The 19,116-nt window shown below is 37.8% G+C and overlaps 1 protein-coding gene across 2 annotated transcripts in view; it reads right to left on the bottom strand.

Annotated features, from left to right (window-relative positions):
- Positions 1–18,100, bottom strand: part of TSG101 (tumor susceptibility 101) — a 78,077-nt gene extending 59,977 nt beyond the window's left edge. For both annotated transcript variants that reach the window (XM_031941916.1, XM_031941915.1), the window contains exons 1-4: positions 17,903–18,100; positions 11,292–11,376; positions 8,599–8,664; positions 5,917–6,080 (exon numbers count right to left, since the gene is read on the bottom strand). In XM_031941916.1, coding sequence (XP_031797776.1) covers positions 5,917–6,080; positions 8,599–8,664; positions 11,292–11,376; positions 17,903–17,944 — 357 coding nt within the window. In that variant the 5' untranslated portion in view covers positions 17,945–18,100. The remainder of the gene's footprint in view (positions 1–5,916; positions 6,081–8,598; positions 8,665–11,291; positions 11,377–17,902) is intronic.
- Between the last annotated feature and the right edge of the window lie 1,016 nt (positions 18,101–19,116).

The raw sequence follows: 19,116 nt of genomic DNA, 5'->3' as shown, positions 1-19,116 counted from the left end.
TACTATGTAAGAATCTATTCTGATGGACGTGGCTCTCTTCAAAAAAAGAGAGGATCCAAATCAGTTCCAATTGATCAGTAATGAACAAAATCAGCTACCCCCAGTGAAAGAACACTGGAAAATGAGTGTGGACCACAAAATAGCATTTACACTTTGTTACTGTTTGCTTGCATTTTTGTTTTTCTTCCCAGTTTATTTTTACCTTCTTTCTAAATCTGATTTTTCTTGTGCATCAAGACAACTGTATAAATATGTATACATATATTGTATTTAACATATAACATATTTAACATACTTATGCAACTACCTGCCATCTAGGGGAGGGAGTGGAGGGAAGGAGGGGAAAAGTTAAAACAGAAGTTTTTGCAAGGGTCAAGGTTGAAAAATTACCCATGCATATGTTTTGTCAACAAAAAGCTATTAAAAAAAAAGCAAAATAAGAAAAACCAAAGAAAAGACATTAAAAAAAAAAAAAAAAGATAAAAAACATGGTCATGCGCCCAGAACATGGGAAGCATTCAAAATATTTAACAATAAATTTCCATTTCAAGAAAGCACATATAATCATAGAAGTCACTGTATTCTTAGCTGGCCATCTTTTCTTTGCTTTCTGGTAAGTTTTTTTTTTTTTTTTTTATTAATTTTCTGCTATATACCTTTTACTTTATTCTCCCCAAGCATGCTGCAGTTAAGCACAAATACACATACACAAACACATTTAAAATAGTATTAATATGGCTAACAATACAGATTTCTCTCTTGATGAATCTTTTTTAAGTTTGACTTTGAGATCAATGATCACTACTTTTTTTTTCTAAAAAAATTTTTACTCCTGAGCACTATTATTAATTCTACTAATTAACTTACCTTCCTATTATTTAAACCTCTCTGCCCCACTCCCAACCCCCACCATGGATTCTTCCCATGTCTACTTTCCCTCCTTTTTTATCTTTCCCATTTATCTATGCTTTATCCCATTCCCGTTGATGTACATATCCTTCTATATCCCACTTTATCCTATTCCGTCCCCCTTCTATATTTTTAGATTTTAGATGGTAGCATATTTTCATGCTATATTTATATTTTGTCCCCTCTTTAACACCATTTCCAATGTAAGTTTTCAGAACTACCAGGCCTCCTCCCCTATCTAATTCCCTTGAACTGGTTCTTGCTTTCATGCCTCATTCATATAGCATAATTGCTATGTTTGCCTTTTCCTCGACAGTTTGTTTTTAAAGTCCCATCATACTCAGCTCTACTCTAATCTTTCTTTGGGGACTACCTTATTACTAATATCATTCTTAGATATATGATTTACATTTCTAACTACAAAACAGAAAGTTTGTCCCTACTGAGTCCCTTGAAATTAGTCTCTGATATTGGTTCTTACACTTAAATTTTCTATTGAGTTCAGGTTTGTGACAAAATCCTGAATTTCTGAGTTTGTTGAATGTCCTTTTTTTTTTCCTTTTGAACATTATACTTAATTTTGCTGGTTCTAATATTTCTGACTACAGCCCAAGTTCTTTTGATTGTCAAGATATAGTATTCCATGTCCTGCTGATAAATGCCATGCAATTCTTATTGTAGCTCCAGCGTATTTGATTTATTTTTGTTTTGTCTCACATGTGGGAAAAACAAAATACTCAAGTGGAAAATTTGAGAGGATTGAGGCACAGAGAGAATATATAAAGGATTTGAAACAACAGTTAGATGGAGTACTTTAGAGATCTTAAACATGCAAATTAGTATCATGGTAACATGAATGGTAATGGTGACATCAAGCAGATAGACATTAAAATGTTTTCATCTGGGGGTTTCAAAATTTAGCAATAATATTTCTGCTTTTCCTTCTAGGATCTCTTTAAGGAACTGGTGAATTTCTCCTGTTTCTTCTTTCCTCTCTTGTTTTATCACTTCCAATTTTCTTTTAATTATTTCTTGTATTATTTTGTCAAGGTTCTTTTTTTGATCATAGCATTTATATAGTCCAATATTCCTTATATTTTCTTTTGTTTATCTGTCCAGATCTGTCATTTTTCTTATGATTTACATTGTCTTTTTTCCCCCATTCTTTTCATTTTATTATTTCTTGGTTGCTTATAACTTTAAGGGCTTCCCCTTGCCCAAATGTACTTTTCAAAATTATCTTTTCTTTTTTAAGTCTTTGAATCTCCTTTCCTCCTTGGTTGACTCCTTCCCCTCCCCCCAATCTTATTTTTCTTGGATTGTTCTTTTTTTAGTTTTTCCTCCATTTCTCTCCTTTGATTTTCAAATACTTTAAAAAAAATTCTTCTAAAAATTATTTTAGGGCTGCCAGTCATTTAACATTACTTTTTGGGGTAGGGGAGGTTTTTTTTTTTTTTTTTTTTTAAAACATCAGTATCCCCCCTTCTGAAGATGAAACCTGGCCTTTGATATTCCCATGGTTTGGGTTCTTTCTCCTTTGCTTGCTGAGTTTTTTTTTTTTTTTTAAATAAGAACTTAATAGTATCTCTATTACAGAGATCACCCAGAACCTCTCGGGTGGGGGGGAATGTGCACCTTTTGACTTCAGGTCTTTCAATTCTTCCCTCTGACCTGGAACTTAAAACCACTAGCTTCACTCTTCACTTCTTTGCCCCACTGATTCTGCACCCACCAGGAGTGTTCGTTCAGGGCAACATTTCAGCAGCACAGCTGAGCCTAGTGTTCTGTATCAGCAGAAGTTCCCTAAATCTTGTCTGGATTCAGACCCCACACACAAACACAGTCTCAGAAGCAAAGCTAGCAAGTCCTAGGGTTCCCTTTAGCAGTTTCATTGCTATTCTAGAGGTATTAATAATTCACACCAAATAATTCTTTGCGCTGGGGTCTTTCTTTGGGACTTCTCAGATTGTCCTAGAAGAGCCCTGGTTCTGCCCCAAATCTTATTTATCACCAGTTTATAGTCATCCTAAAAAACAATTTTGTTTTGTTTGTGGGGGAAATCTTGAGTTCTTAAGAATTTTCTGACCTATTTTGCTATCTTTCCACAATCTTCCCCACTCCAGGGTTTTCTGAAACAATCCTGAGCCCCTCATTTCTTAAATCACAACAGTATTCCATCACAACCATATGCCACAACTTATTTAGCCATTCTCCAATTGATGGGCATCCCTTCAATTTCCAATTCCTTACCATTACAAAAAGAGATGCCATAAGTATTTTTGTACATTTAGGTTCTTTTCCTTTTTAAAAAAAATCTCTTTGGGATACAGAACTAATAGTGTTATTGCTGGAACAAAGGGTAGCTTTTGGGCATAGTTCCAAATTGCTTTCCAGAATGGTTGGATCAGTTTGCAACTCCATCAACAATGCATTTATGTACCAATTTTCCCACATCTCCACCAACATTTGTCATTTTCCTTAGTCAATCAGATAAGTGTGAGTTGATACCTCAGAGTTGTTTTCATTTGTATTTCTGCAATCAATCGTGATTCAGGGCATTTTAAAATATAACTATAGATAGCTTTGGTTTGTCTGAAAACTGCCTGTTCATATCATCCTTTGATTATTTATCAATTGGAGAATGACCTGTATTCTATTTTTTTTATTAAAGCTTTTTATTTTCAAAACATGCACAGATAATTTTTCAACAATGACCCTTGCATAAGCCTTGTGTTCCAAATTTTCCCCTCCTTCTCTTCATCCCCTCCCCTAGATGGCAAGTATTCCAATATATGTTACATACATTAAAAGACATATTAAATCAAATATATGTAAACATTTGTACAATGATCTTGCTGCACAAGATCAGATCAAAAAGGAAAAAAAATGAATAACAAAATGCAAACAAACAAAAAAAAGAGTGAGAATGCTATGTTGTGATCCACACTCAGTTACCGCAATCCTCTCTCTGGGTGTAGATGGTTCTCTAAATCACAAGATTATTCAAACTGGCCTTAATCATCTCATTGTTGATGAGAACCACATCCAACAGAATTGATATTACATAATATTGTTACCATGTACAATGGCTACAGTTCTAGCTCTGGTCATTTCCGTCAATATCAGTTCATGTTAAGTCTTTCCAGAGCTTTCTAAACTCATCTGCTGATCGTTTCTTATGGAACAGTAATATTCCATAACATTCATAAGACCATAATTTATCCAGTCATTTTCCAACTGATGAGCATCGATTCAGGTTCCAGTTTCTGCACATGTGGGTCCCTTTCCCTCCTTTAAAATTTCATTGGGATAACATGTATTCTTAAACATGACTCATTTCTCTACACATTTGAGAAATGAGAATGTTAGCAAAGAAATCTGCTGTAAAATTCTCCCCCTTCCTTCTTTTCCCCACTGCCCCCAATTTTTTCTTTTCTAATATTCAGGGCATTAAAGGACATTTCACAAAGATATCAATGGGGCACTGTTCTAAAATGGGACTGACTACTTCTAGGATGAAATAATTCTTAATCCTTTTGTACTAAATTATTTATTTCAAATCTTAAGACACTACAGAGGAATGCCTAATATTTCTGCCTATCTCTTTGAAATATCTCCAATCAAACTTTGAGGCTAATCAAGGCTACATGCTCTCTGAAGAAATTTCTAGAGTAGTTTCAAACAATAGTACACATACTCAACCAAAACTTAAGATATTTACTTTCCAAACATGTCTAAAAGTTCTTTTCAGTGTATATAACCAGTAATCATATTTTTCTTAAGAGTTATTCAAAAGGAGTAGAGCAAAGATGGCAAAGAAGTCAGGAAGCTGCCTCAGCTGTCTCTAGTTTCCCTCAAAAATAACACAAAACCAAGCCTGTAAACAGATTCTACAGTGAGAAAATTCACAAAAAGATAGGTGAAACAATTTTCCAGCTTAAGGCAACTTAGAAGGACTTCAGGAAAGATGTCTCACTTGGACAAAAGGGGAGCATTCCCTGTGTAGACCCAGTGTGACCAATCTATCAGGAGCACTTGGCCTTAATACAGATCAGCAACTTTGGTCCAGACTCAACAGACTAGCTGTAAGGCCTCCAGTCCCAGCACAGAAGGCAAACTAAAAGCCCTGGAACTCCTGCCTAACAGGCTCAACTAGGCCAGGCCAACCCAGTGCACAAGGCAAACTCCCAGCACCTTGGACGCTAGCACCAGCTGCAACCTTTTTTCTCTACTCTAACCAGAACATTCCCTAAACACAATTATGCATTCTTACCTTTGTGCCTTCATACCCTTGCAATTTGTCTAAAACACCTTTTATACTATCTGAAAATTACCTATCTTTAAAAGTCTGGAACAAACAGGCTTTTTTTTAAGGAATCTGTTCCCTTTTTATCTGAATCCATAGTGATTTCTCTCCACTCAAGTATAAATATGCTGGAGGAAGGGAAAGAGGAAAGAGAAGATCTAGGGAATACAAAAAATAGATAATGGGATAAAAAGTCAGAAAATTGAGAAAATTATTCTATTTTCATGCTCCAAAATATTTTGCCATAATATTTATATAAATATTTCATGTGAAATTAATATGATTAGAGAAAATGGCCCCTAGCATCTTGAATGGACTCACTGGTGATTACAAGAGTTCATGGCTAAACAAGTTGAAAAAAAAGGTACTGGTATACTACTGAAAAAAATTCCCAGATGTATGAGATCAACGATCCATAAAGCTCCTATACTACTCAAATAACAATGAAATCCAGGGTTTCTGAAAATAAAGTCTATCTATATCACTTAATACTAGTATTTATTATTTATTAAGATTTTCCTTTAAGATACATATGTGCTATTAACTGAAGATCATGAACTTCTTGAGGTCTAGAATTATCTTATGCCTCTTTGTATAATCTGAAGTATCTATAATGTAGCAGATGCTATCTGTTGTTTAATGAAGGGAAAAAATTAAAACCCAAATAAAAATTAGGATTACTATATAGATCATATACTTACATGCTTCCATTCATGTAAATAAGGAAGATAAATCTTTCCATTAGCATCAACATGCTTCCCTGTTTTAATGGTCATTGAACTAGTAGGCTTAACAAAACAGATAGGGGGGTTATATGGATATGTGTCCAGCAGCCACAGACATATTGGGATATTGTATGTGTTACCTGAAAAGAAAAGCGAGACTTCAATTATTTTATTTTTTACACTTTTTTATCATTTTTCAATATCCAAACAGGTAAATAACTGCAATAAAATAGCACTAAGTCAAACTACAACAAATATATGAAGATAGTGGAATTTCAGAGAATCTTACAGATTACCTACTCCAGTCTTTTCATCTAAACGAGGAAACTGAGGCTTAAAGACCTCATATTAAGCTATTTATAAAAGGTCACAGTGATACCTAGATACCTAGAGTACTTCCCACCTTATATCATCTTTCATCAGTACACTTCCTGGATTTCAGAGTTATATTTAAAAAGTTTCTCAAGTTTTTAGTTTGCTGAGGATTTCAAGTGACTTGTTCTAGTTTCCACAACTAATGTAAGCAGCAGGATTTGGACCCTGTCCTCTGACTTCAGAGCTAGTACTCTTCCCACTAGGTCATGTTGCCCACTAAAAACAAGAAAAGCAATTCACAAGACTGAGTCCCCTGGCCAGTTTTTAAAGCCTCGCCTATATTTAAATGATGCAATCACAATCAAATTGTCAATTAAATCTTGTTACTTCTTTTAAAAACATGTAATGGTACCTCAATGCCGTTGACATTTCTAATGGCCATGTTACTCAGAATAACGAATTAAAGCTTGTCCAACTTATATCCTTAGTCTTACCCTTCTAATAGATCATAAAGAAATGTTTTTAAAGCACATAGTGGCATTCATTTGTTGAACACAAGTCATATCATTCTACTAACAAGCAAATCCCACCCCAACAGTTGGATGAATGCATAATTAAATGGTCTATCATTATGAAAGTCACTCAAGTTAAAATTTATACAATTCACAATCCATTAACACAGGCAACAATAAAAAAATTAAATATACAAAATAAATTGGTGATGCTACAGTGTACATACCAGCTGGTCTGCCAAGCATTTATTAAGCACTTACTTTGTACCAAATGCTATGTTAAGTAAGCACTGTGGACTAAAAAAAGGCAAAACACTTTCCTTGCTCTAATATTCACAATCTAGTAAGACACAAAATATTCAAGTAATTCTGTACCAATAGGACATATGCAAGATAAATGGGAAAAAAAATCTCACAAAATGAGAAGGAGGAAAAACCTGTAATTGGGATTTAAACTTAATCCTAAGGGCAGCAAGGAGAACAGGCAGAGATGAAGGGGCAGAGCATTCCAGACATGCGGGACAGCTGTGTGTGAGCAGACCATGGCAGTTTAACTGGATTACAGTGTGTGGAGAGAAGCTAAATGTGAATTGAAGAGGAAGAAAGGATATGGGTTGTAATGGTATTTTAGTGTCAGAGTAAGTTTTAGACTTGCCTCTGAAAGTACTAAGGAGCAACTGGATTTTACTGAGTGGGAAGTGGTTTGACATGGTCATACAGATCTGTGCTTTATGAAGATGACTTTGACCTTTTAGAATAATTAATACAACTCCTGGTCAGGCAGCTCACACTTCAGTGATGGGATCTCCCTAGATTTGGGGTTTGCTGATCTGTTCTCTTGTTTATTTTTTGATTTGTTAATTATGATTTGATAATAACTTGAAACCTAAAATGTAGTTTAAATAAAGTCTGAAATTCTCTTTAAAAATTTTCATTTTGGCAGGTAAGCAGAAGATGGATGTGAGTAAGAAAAGATGTGAAGCAGAGACCACTCAGAAGACTACAAAAATCATCCAGTGGAGAGATGACAAGGACTGTACTAAGACTGTGGCTATGAGAGTAGAAGACAGGAGATGTCTACAGAGAGATGCTTTGAAGGAAGAACCAGTACTTAACAGGTGGAACATGTGTTGTGAGACTAGGATGACACTAAGGGTGCAAGTGTAGAGGGCATGACAAGGAAGAGGGAGGAACAGGAAGGCTGGGCCAGGTAATGAGTCTGGTTCTGACACATGGATTTTGAGATATCTGTGAGACTTCATTTCCAATGTCCCAAAGATACTTGTTCATTAAGCGCTAAAACACCAAAGGGTTCACTGGGGTTCCTTTCATGGGAGGTAGGAATGTTTAACGTGGAGGTTAACTCAGTCTATTGCTCTACCTGGGTTGAATTCTACAGAACAAGATGTCCCTCCCATATTAAGGTCATACTCTTAACACCATGCTGCTAACCCAACACTTAACCAGTATCTCTGCCTCCTACCTCCCCCAAATGGAGAGCAGAGTACCCAACTCTTCTCAACTCCTTCCTGAATAGAAGGCAGAAACTGGGCTCTGCTCCTTCCACTTTTGCCTCTGTTGCTCTGCCTGATTTCAGCTACACAGAACAAGATATCCCTTGTTTCCCCAAACCAAGTAGCCCCAGTAGCAAGTGCTCTGTTACTAGGCACTGCAGTCATGAGGTTCTTGCATTAGTTAGAAGACTCCTTCCAATTCTCACATTATAGAGCTAGAGGAAATCAGACGCCTAAATCCACCTGAATTCATATTCATAACTAACTACTTGAGGAAGGCTGAGAAAGCACAAAAATTCCTATTTTGACATACTCACCTCTATAAGGCACAGGAATTGTTCCAGTAAGGCTCATTAGCTCCCTAGAATTGCCATCGTTAAAGACTAAAAGAAATGAAACAAAAATTTTAATCATGTACACTTTTAGCAGGTATTTCCAGATTATGTACTTAAAACTAAGTCTTTGGGGCAGCTAGGTGGCGCAGTGAATAGAGACCAACCCTGAAGTCAGGAGGGACCTGAGTTCAAATCTGGCCTCAGACACTTAACACTTCCTAGCTATGTGACCCTGGGCAATTCAATAAACCCCAATAGCCTCAGCAAAAAAACAAACAAACAAATTAAAAAAAAAACAAAAAAAACCCAGTCTTTGAAAAATCTTCTAACATACAATATACTATCAACAAAGCATGCCACCTGTTTGTAGTGGCTAGAAACTGGAAAATGAATGGATGCCCATCAATTGGAGAATGGTTGGGTAAATTGTTGTATATGAATGTTATAGAATATTATTGTTCTGTAAGAAATGACCAGTAGGATGAATACAGAGAGGCTTGGAGAAACTTACATGAACTGATGCTAAGTGAAATGAGCAGAACCAAGAGATCATTATGTACGTCAACAACAATACTGTATGAAGATGTACTCTGATGGAAGTGGATTTCTTTGACAAAGAAACCTAATTCAGTTTCAATTGATCAATGATGGACAGAAACAGCTACACCCAAAGAAATAAACACTGGGAAATGAATGTAAACTGTTTGCATTTTTGTTTTTCTTCCCGGGTTATTTACCTTCGGAATCCAATTCTCTCTGTGCAACAAGAAAACTGTTTGGTTCTGCACACATATATTGTATCTAGGATATACTACGACATAATCAACATATATAAGACTGCTTGCCATCTAGGGGAGGGAGTGGAGGGTAGGAGGGAAAAAAAAAAATTACCCTGGCATGGGTTCTGTCAATAAAAAGTTATTATAATAAAATAAGTAAATAAATAAATAAAACACAAAGCATGCCACACCAACAAAGTATAATTTGCTGAACCAAACAATAGGATCTCTTGTGAAAATACAAATCACAAGAAGAAAACTGCTTCTGAATTCCCAAAAAAGAAATTGATGGAAAGCATACTGAATGCTTATCTATCAGTCACACAAGGTTAAAATACTGCATTTATATAATCACAATAAAAAAATGCTACATTGAACTTCATATTAGCTTTTCAATATGCATAGTAACTAATTGTCACTGTAAATTTCACATTCAATCCTCTATTTCATTTTAAAAAAATAAACTGTTAAAAGCATAATATAGATTTAATCAAAAAAGAAATACTACAGTATATGTCAGCCATATTAATTTTGTTTTAGACTATTTAAAATAACTAGATAGTATAAAGTTGGAATATTATTGTGGTACAGCAAATGAGTGGATTTTATGAAGGATGATGCTATTCGCATTTTTTTTTCCTACTTCAATTCTGCTTTGCTCATGGAGTACAGCACTTTCTCTGATGAGGGTATATCATTTTGGGCAGTGTCTCTTGTATCATGCAATCAATTCTACAGTTCTTAAGACCTGAAGAGTGTTCTTGCTGACCATCACATGGACCTGTTTGAGTTCTCCATAAAATAGTCTTTTTGGCAAGAGTATATTTGTATTTGTGGCATTTGAACAATGTGGCTAGCCCAATGGAGGTACACTTTCTGCAGAAGAATCTGAATGCTTCATAGTTTAGTTTATCAAAGAATCTCAGTGCTTGGTATCTTATCCTACCAGGTGATCTTCAGAATCTTCCTAAGACAATTCAAATGTAAGTAATCCAGTTTCTTGGCATGGCATTGATAGACTGTTCAGATTTCACAGTTATACAACAAGGTCAACATAATGGCTCTGTACCGTCAATCTAAGTTTACCTCTTCTCTCCCATGCTTTCCTTCCAAGCTTCCCAAACACTAAGCTAGGCAACCAGATTACATATCCAGAGCAAAAAGGACTTTACAAGCCATTTAGTCCAACTCTCACATTTCCCAAATGAAACTGAGGCCTGGAAAAAATTAAATGATTTATTTAAGCTTATAAAGGTACCAAGAATCAGTGGAATCAAATCTAGTTTGCTATCTCTAAATCTGACATACTAGATTGCGTTTGCAAATGTGTGCTTATGTTTGGCCAATCCGTGTGCGAGAGAGAGAGAGAGAGAGAGAGAGAGAGAGAGAGTGTGTGTGTGTTTTTCCTATCCAGGAAACTTAGACCCCCAGAGACTCAAACAATTATTGGGGGTGGTGTCTTACTTTTATCAGGACTGACTAGCTATAAAAAATGAATCTTGTTGATTTCATGAAACAAAAGCAAAAATATGTTCATCTGTGATTCCACCTTCTCCCAAAATCCTTAGAGTCAATGAAGTAAATTTTCTCATCTGTAAAATAAATTAGACTGGACATATATCTTAGTGCATTCCTAATTCTAAAATGTAATGTTCCATGTGAAGATATTTAAAATTAAAAGGTGAAATTATTAGCTCTTTCAAACCTTAACCACAAACCTATGAATGAAGAACTGTACATTCCATTTCATCTTATCACCCTTTACTCTTACAAGGGAGAAAATTTAAATTTTAGACATTGAACTTCACAAATAAGAAACAGGAAGTCATATAAATAAATAGTAACATTGCACTACACTACAGATTTTTTTAATTAAAAGAAAAAAAAAAAACTTACCATAAGAATCCAGTACAGGTTTGAGATCTTTGTACAGTGTAATAACACTGACAGTTTCCCGTACAGTTAGGTCTCGGTACTTGTACTAAAAGACAAAAAATATATAATTAAGAGTTTTAATGTGAACATGTGACACACATACTTCTAGCTCTTCCCTTAGACACTAGTGAATTTTGATAAAGTTCAATTCCTTAGAATTGTCTGCATTAGAAGGCTGGGCGGGGAGGGAGAGGAGCATAGCCTGGGTGTCCAAGTAATTTAACAATTTAGTTCCAGTGAAATTTATTCAGTGCCTGCCTACTGCGTAGTTACTGTGCTTCGAACATAAAGAAAAAAATGGTAAACAGGGAGAAAAACAGGTACATAGAAAATTTACACATACATATACACAGGAGAACTGCTGGAAAGAAAACACTAGCAGAATGGGGGGAGAGAAAAATCCAGACAATATCCCAGGAGATGGTAGTAAAAAAGAACACTGAAGGAATCAAGCTATTCATAAGACAAAAGTGAAACACACATGGAGAAAGGGAGAAATTGTAGAATAAGGGAATAGCAAACAGATATTCATCTGAAAGAGAGTGAAATGCAATTAATTTGGAAAAGTAGGATAAAGCCAGACAAGACAAAGGAATCTGTGATTCAAACTACAGAAAGAGTTCTCAACCTTTTGGGAGATCTGATTCCCTTGGCAAAGCCAGTGAAGCCTCTGGGCCTTTTCTCAGAATGATGTTTTTTAAATTTTTAAAATAAGATTATGCATCAAACCAATTCTATACTGAAATATAAGGGATGAAGAGAGTTCGATTGAGAGTGGTAGTTTAGTTTGAACACTAGCCACATAAATGAAAGGAGAGAAGCACTATAGAGATACAATTAGCACTTAGCAACTGACTGGTGGTGAGTGGTCAGAGAAGAGTAAAATCAATCAAGCACCCACCATGTGTCAGGCCCTATGCTAAACTTGGGGATACAAAGAAAGATAAAAAAAAAAAATTGTCAATCAAAAAATTCTCAACAACACTCAAAATGATGCTGAAAATTGGGGAAGGAGGAAGTTATGAAGTTTAGAGAACAGTCAAGTAGGAAACAAGATGGCCCAGGAGTTCAGCAAGGTGCTCCATCCTCCAATCAGAGGGAAGGAAAGGCTCTGGGGAAAACAATTACTGACTAGATATGAATTTTACCGGCAACTTGCAGGATAAAGGTTCCTGGTGTTGAGGTTAGGAACCGAATGTTGAGGTGTAGACCACATGTGTTGAGGTCTACATTTGGGATACCTAAATGAAATTAGGGTTTAGTTAGGTCTAGTGGCAGGTTTGGGGTACAGGGAGTCAAACAGAGTTCCCCTGCAACCCCCTTAGATTCGGCGCAAGGATACAGCGGTATATGAGGTCTAGAAGCGGCACGGATTCCCAATAAAAGCATTTATTAGCCCAGAGAGCTAGATTAATAAAAGAGGTTTATTATTGAATTTAGAAGTAGGAGATAGGTGAAGGTAGAGATAAGGAGGGCACTGGACAGAGGGTCCAGTGGACAGAGGGTCCTCACATGGCGACCATGTTTGGAATCTCTGCAAAGAGGGGTTCCCAGTGTGGTCCTTTTAAGTTGGAGACTTAGCTCGAGGGGCTTTGGGGTGTAGCCCCAAAGTTGGCTCAGATCCGGGTGGGGCTGGGATAGGTCCGGACCTTCTATTGGAATTAAAAGGGACCAGGATTTGTGAGTCAAAGGGTAATTTACATTAGCTAGGGGGGTTGGGAATCAAAGATTGGAATCTTTCCCGCATCACTGGGACATGATGGCAGAGTCCAGAGGAGTGCAGCCAAATTAAAAATTAGTATGGTAGGGTCAACTAGGTGATGTAGTAAGTAAAGCACGCCCCTGCAGTCAGGAGAACTGAGTTTAAATTTGGCCTGACACTTAACACTTACTAGCTGTGTGACCCTGGCCAAGTCATTCAAGCCCAACTGCCTAGCCAAAAATAAATAAATAATTCCTTAGAAAAAGGAAGAGGAAAAAAAAGAAAATTAGTATGATAATTCATAATTATCCGGTATGTTAAATGCTAGTTTTTACTATATTCTACAAGACCAGGATCTATCCCCTCTCCACCAATTCCTAACTACTTCCAAGGCCCAACTCAAATCCCACCCTCTTCCATGAAGTCTTCCCAGTCAAACTCCACAACCCATAGTTAAGTTCTCTCTGAAGGTCACAACATTTATCCATACTTATTTAACAATCATGTAATATCTTGGGACAGTTACTGTTATGTAGTTCATTTAAAAATTCATGAATTTTGAGTCTGATCTCTCTCTACTGAATGGCTTCTTTGTGTATACCTATAATCCCCTTGCATATATGCTTTGGCTTAAAATGCTTTATGGTTGACTTTTATATTCTTCCTTGAAGGCAAAATTTACTATTTACCTTGATGATGTAATAATCTCAACAAGGAAACAAGGAAATGTGATAGAAGTAGCATAGATTATACAGATCTATACATAGACTACAAACACACACACAGACTATACAGTGCTATATAGAATTACACAGGAAGTCAAATATTAATCATCTAACAATGTACTAGCAAATGGGTTTTGTATCTAGTTTGATGCATCACCGAAGCCAATTCTATGCCTTAGTTATTACTTCATCTGTCCCTATGTCACCAAAGTGCTTTAAAAACTAAAATGAGCCAGAAATGAATACTGTTTCAAAACTTTAAGAGGTATCTCATCACTGTCAATTCTCTCTCCTCAAATGTAAAAAAGGGCCATTCTTGCTTTTCCATCTCCTACATTGGAAGCATTCCCCTGGTTATTTCATATATGCAATGTAAAGTTTATAAAAATTCAAAAACACTACTAAGAAATGTTTGGGATTATCATCAAATCCAGATTGGCTATCTCCAAATCTAGTATAGATTTGCCTCTGTAAATGTGGGCTTGTGTTTTGGCCACACCATTTGACTATTATCAACATCTACTTTTATTTCTGTAGTCATGTGGCAAGAATCATATTAAAATGCAACTCCAAAATATATATAAATTACGACACAAGTTATGATATTCAGAATCAGTAACAGGAAAGCTAAATGGTCTAGTGGATAGAGTACTGTCCCTGGAGGCAGGAAGGCTTTCTTCCAGAGTTCAAATCTGGTTACAGATTCCTTAGTTATGTGACCATGAGCAAGTCACTTAAGCCTGTTTGCCTCAGTTTTCTCAGATGTAAAATGAGTTGAAGATGAAAATCTCAAATGGGGCCATAAAGAATAGGCATTTTTGAAACAATTGAACCACCCCCACCAAAAATCAGTAAGGTCCAGCTTTTCTCGAAGGATATTTAATGGCTCTTTGGTATATGTCTTTTTCTGTTTGACAATGATAGTACAGAGAGCATCTTACAACTATGGGTTTTTTTTTACTTTTCAATTCTCTCAAGAGAAAAAAAAAAACCTGGGAATAAGGAGATAATAGAAAGGGGCTAAGAATGTGCAAATTCACAACTCTTAAGTGGAAAATGAACCTGAACTGGAAGAAGGCTGCCTTGGCACTGGCTTTCTTTTATGACTATTCCTCGAACCCAAATCAAGCACTGGCCAACCATGGGTCCCAGCCCAAGCCTCACTTGGTCATTATTTGAGCCCAGATTGGCCCAGAGTGAATTTAACCTGTTTCTGTTTTGGCCAGAAACTGAGGATCTTCCCCTCCCAGACTAAATTTTTTGAGGGGTGGGAAGTGGAGAGGTGGGAACTAGGGAAAGAGACTATTCTTTGACTAGTTTCTTATCTAACCTTAATCAACTGTCACCAGTTAAAAACCTGGGCTTAAAAAGGCCAAGGTCTCCCGCTGCATTTAGGGTTGTCTCCAGTCACCCTGCTCTCTCTAGCCAATCATCTCAATCTATATTCTAAGTCCAACTGTTATGTAAACATTACATAGTAGAAATGCACTGCCAACCTAATGCAATCAACAATTTTTTTCCTTATGTTGTTGTAATAGCATAGCTAAAAATAAACATAACCCTACCTCCCCATCATGTAAAACAGAATAAGCTCTGGAGTATGAAAATCTAAGCAGAAATGACACAAACTGTGTAACTTCTGGCAATTCCCATACCTTTCCTGACCCTGTTTTCCTACTGAGGGCACCTTCTAGGTCTCCAACATAGATGTCTTTTGAGATCCCAACAGTCTGCTGATCTGGCACCTTTTATCAGTTTTTCCCCACTGCAATGTATCTACATTTAACTGAAATCAAATGCTGCCAATGTGACCATGAATGGATCCCTAATATATCCAGAATCAAATAATCGAATAAATCCTTTTTGTAAGTTTTCACTAGTCTTCCTTAATACTATGGGCTTTCCTAAGATTATCTGCAATTTATCCTATTTAGAGCTTGTTTGTACTTAAGTTGTTTGCATGTTATTCCTTGTTAGATTGTGAATTCCTTAAGAGCAGACTGTCTTGCTTTTCTTTGTATCCTCAGTGCCTTGAACACATCAAACACTTAATGTTTGTTGATCTGACATTTCTCATTTATAAAATGAGACTAAATTAGATAGCTTGAGGTCTCTTTCAGCATGAGAGCTATAATCCCGATTTATTTTTGTCCCCTTTATTCAGAAGTTGCAAAAAGTGTTTGCATAACTAAAAACTAGGAAGCCCTGTGAAAGTAAACTGCAACTCAACTTGAAAAGCTTTTTAAATGATGGTTTCTTTCCTTCGCTATTAAATTAATTAAAATTATTAAGTAAATCTATTTCCTGCTTCCTTATAATTCTGTTGAAAGGAAGAAAGGAATAGCATAGCACTCCCAGTTAGATCCCAAATTCAAAATAGAGACTGCTTGTTTTATATCAAGTGAATGGAATTAACCCAAGAAAAAGTATATTGATTGAAACAGAACTTCCAATAATAATTCATATTTGTTGTATTTATAGATATTAGAATATTATAGCTAGAAATATAAATAAAAATAATTATTTTTGGAAAAGATGTAAGCTTTTAAATTTTAAAATAGATTTTCTGGGATTTCTTACTAAGTTTAATAAACATACCGATAACTGAGAACATGTTAAAATTAAAATATATCATCGAAGAATACAGCATTCAAATCCTATTGGAAGCCTCTAGAGCAGTGAGATGGCAAAGCCAACAGAAGGGTCTCGAGTAGAGAAGACTCAATCTGGCTTCAGATACTTCCTAGCTTTATTTTCAATTCTGGACAAGTCACTTGACCATGTTTGCCTCAAGTTTCCTCTTCTGTAAAATGAACTGGGGAAAGAAATGGCAAACCCCTCATTATCTTTACCAAGACAACAATTTTTACTAAATAAAAAAAGCATCTAATTTTAAAGTAGGTTATGGCAAGTCACAAGAGACTCACAAATAGTCCCAAACTAATGGTGCCCCCAAAAGCTTCTCTACAGGTTTATAAAATTAAAAAAACTATTACATATCCTGGTTAAAAACAACAACAACAAAAAACATGGTTTCATTTCCTAAACTGTACACCGAATAGCTTACCTGCTTAATAACTTCATTTGGAGGCCAAATTTGACTGAACTATCACTAAATTTTAAAATTTACTTCGAACTTAATACTAAAATTGTTTTTTTTTTTAATTTTTATTTTTATTTAATAGCCTTTTATTTACATGATATATACATGGGTAACTTTACAGCGTTAACAATTGCCAAACCTCTTGTTCCAATTTTTCACCTCTTACCCCCCCCACCCCCTCCCCTAGATGGCAGGATGACCAGTAGATGTTATAAAATTGTTTTTTTTAAGAACTCCGTGAAATTAGTGGGTTGTTATCGGAGGGAAAATCCCCTCCACAACTATCCAGAACATCGGATTCTTTCTCAACTAAAAAAAAAAAAAAAAATCGAGCTACGGTTTTGATCATGATTTTTGTCCCAATAAACGGCAACCTGCCCCCTCCCACCAATTCTCAAATACTCGGGGTTAAAAAAGTTTAAATTGTTAATTATTCACTCCTCAAGAATCTTCACTCAGTTCTGCTAAGTAAAGTCGGTACAACCGAAGCGTTCTGACAGTAGTCGAAATCTAAAAACGGCTTTAAGCTCTGTGTGTGTGTCTATAAAAGGAAAACCTGAACATGGATTAATGAATTAACGGCCACGAATTGGAGAATTCAACGGAGGCGCTGGCCGTATGAAAATTAAATCTCGAGCCAGTGTTCCCAACTAGGCTAGTTTTACAGTTTAACCTGCCCCAGCGGCTCGGCCCTACAACCAGAGGCGGCAGATTTACTCCGGGAGGCTCGCGCCCAGAGCGCCCCCGCCCGGACCCGCGCCCCGGGGCAGGGGCGAGAAGAGCGCGTTAGGCGCTGGGAGACCCAGGATCCCGGGCCCGGGGTTTGTGAGGAAACAAGGCGGCAAGCGCGGCCCAGGAGGTAGGAGTCGGGGCCCGCGGCCCGGAGTATGTTGCCCCGGCCGCCGCGAGCCCCACGGAGACGGCAGCCCGAGGCCCCGCACCCACCCAGGGAGGCCCGGGAAGGCGCGCGCGCGCGCGTCAGAGCCGTTGTCCCGGTACCCGGGGGGGAGGCCGGGGGGGGGGGGGCGGTCCGAGGCCTCACCTTGCTCAGCATTTTCTTCAGCTGGCTCTCCGGCACCGCCATGACGGCCACCTCGCGCCCCCAAGGCCCACAAGCTCAGCCGCTCGGGCGCTGCGCCAGGCCGCCCTACACAATCGACGCGCCCGGCCCCGGCCACCCCGCCCTCCTCTCCCCTCTTCAGCTTCCTCCGCCTCCGCCTCCCCTTTGATCAACAGGAAGCGGGAGAACAAGGCGGGCTCTTCCGTTTCTGTCACGTCACTTCCGAGGTCACCAGGGTTAGGAGGTGAGAGGCCACAGGCCGCGGTGGCGCCTGTCTCACTCCAGGAGCTGGTACCTGCCACTTGCCGCCGCGGGCCATTATCCGAGCGGCTCTGGGGGACGGCGGGTAGGGCGCGCCGGAGTCTCCGGTTCCCGCGGCCCCGGAAGACGGCTGGTGCCTGTCTGTCCCCCCTGTTTATCGGAACACACGGAGGCAGCTCTGCCGAGGCCCGCGACCAATCACGTCCCTGCCCTGTGCCTCAGTTTCCTCTTCTGCAGAACGAGGGAGCTGGTGAAGAGGGACGTTCGGGGCCTCGGCTTCCCCCGAGCTCTGCCTTTGTCGCCCAAGCGCCGGCAGGGAGCGTGGCTTTGGGGGAAGCTGGCAAGGAAACGTTGTTTAGCTCCCCGGGAAACAAGCGCCCGTCCCTTTGAAATCGGAGATCCTCCGAGTGTTACTGAAACCGCCAAAAGTGGTCGTGTAAAATAGCACTTGGTTTTCCAGCCACTTGTAAAGAGCATTTTCCACATTCATTTTTATGATTTTTTGAGTTCCAATTTTTTTTCTTTTTCCCTCCCAACCACTCTCCCCCAAAAGGAAGCAATCTAATGTAGGTTATACACGTCCAGTTATTTTAAACGTTTCCATATTAGTCATGATGTGAAAGAAAAATCAGGATAAAAAGGAAAAAACATAAACAGCTGTGAATTTGATTGAAGATCAAGATTGGTTGAAGATAGTTTTATTTTTCGGGGGCTCTTTCTTTTTTTTTATTTAATAGCCTTTTATTTACAGGATATATACATGGGTAACTTTACAGCATTAACAATTGCCAAACCTCTTGTTCCAATTTTTCACCTCTTACCCTCCCCCCACCCCCTCCCCTAGATGGCAGGATGACCAGTAGATGTTAAATATATTAAAATATAACTTAGATACACAATAAGTATACATGACCAAAACGTTATTTTGCTGTACA

This window comes from Sarcophilus harrisii, chromosome 6 (assembly GCF_902635505.1).
Source record: "Sarcophilus harrisii chromosome 6, mSarHar1.11, whole genome shotgun sequence".
NCBI lineage: Eukaryota > Metazoa > Chordata > Mammalia > Dasyuromorphia > Dasyuridae > Sarcophilus > Sarcophilus harrisii.
The sequence above is the reverse complement of the archived record's forward strand: the minus strand, read 5'-3'. Positions and strand labels throughout refer to the sequence as shown.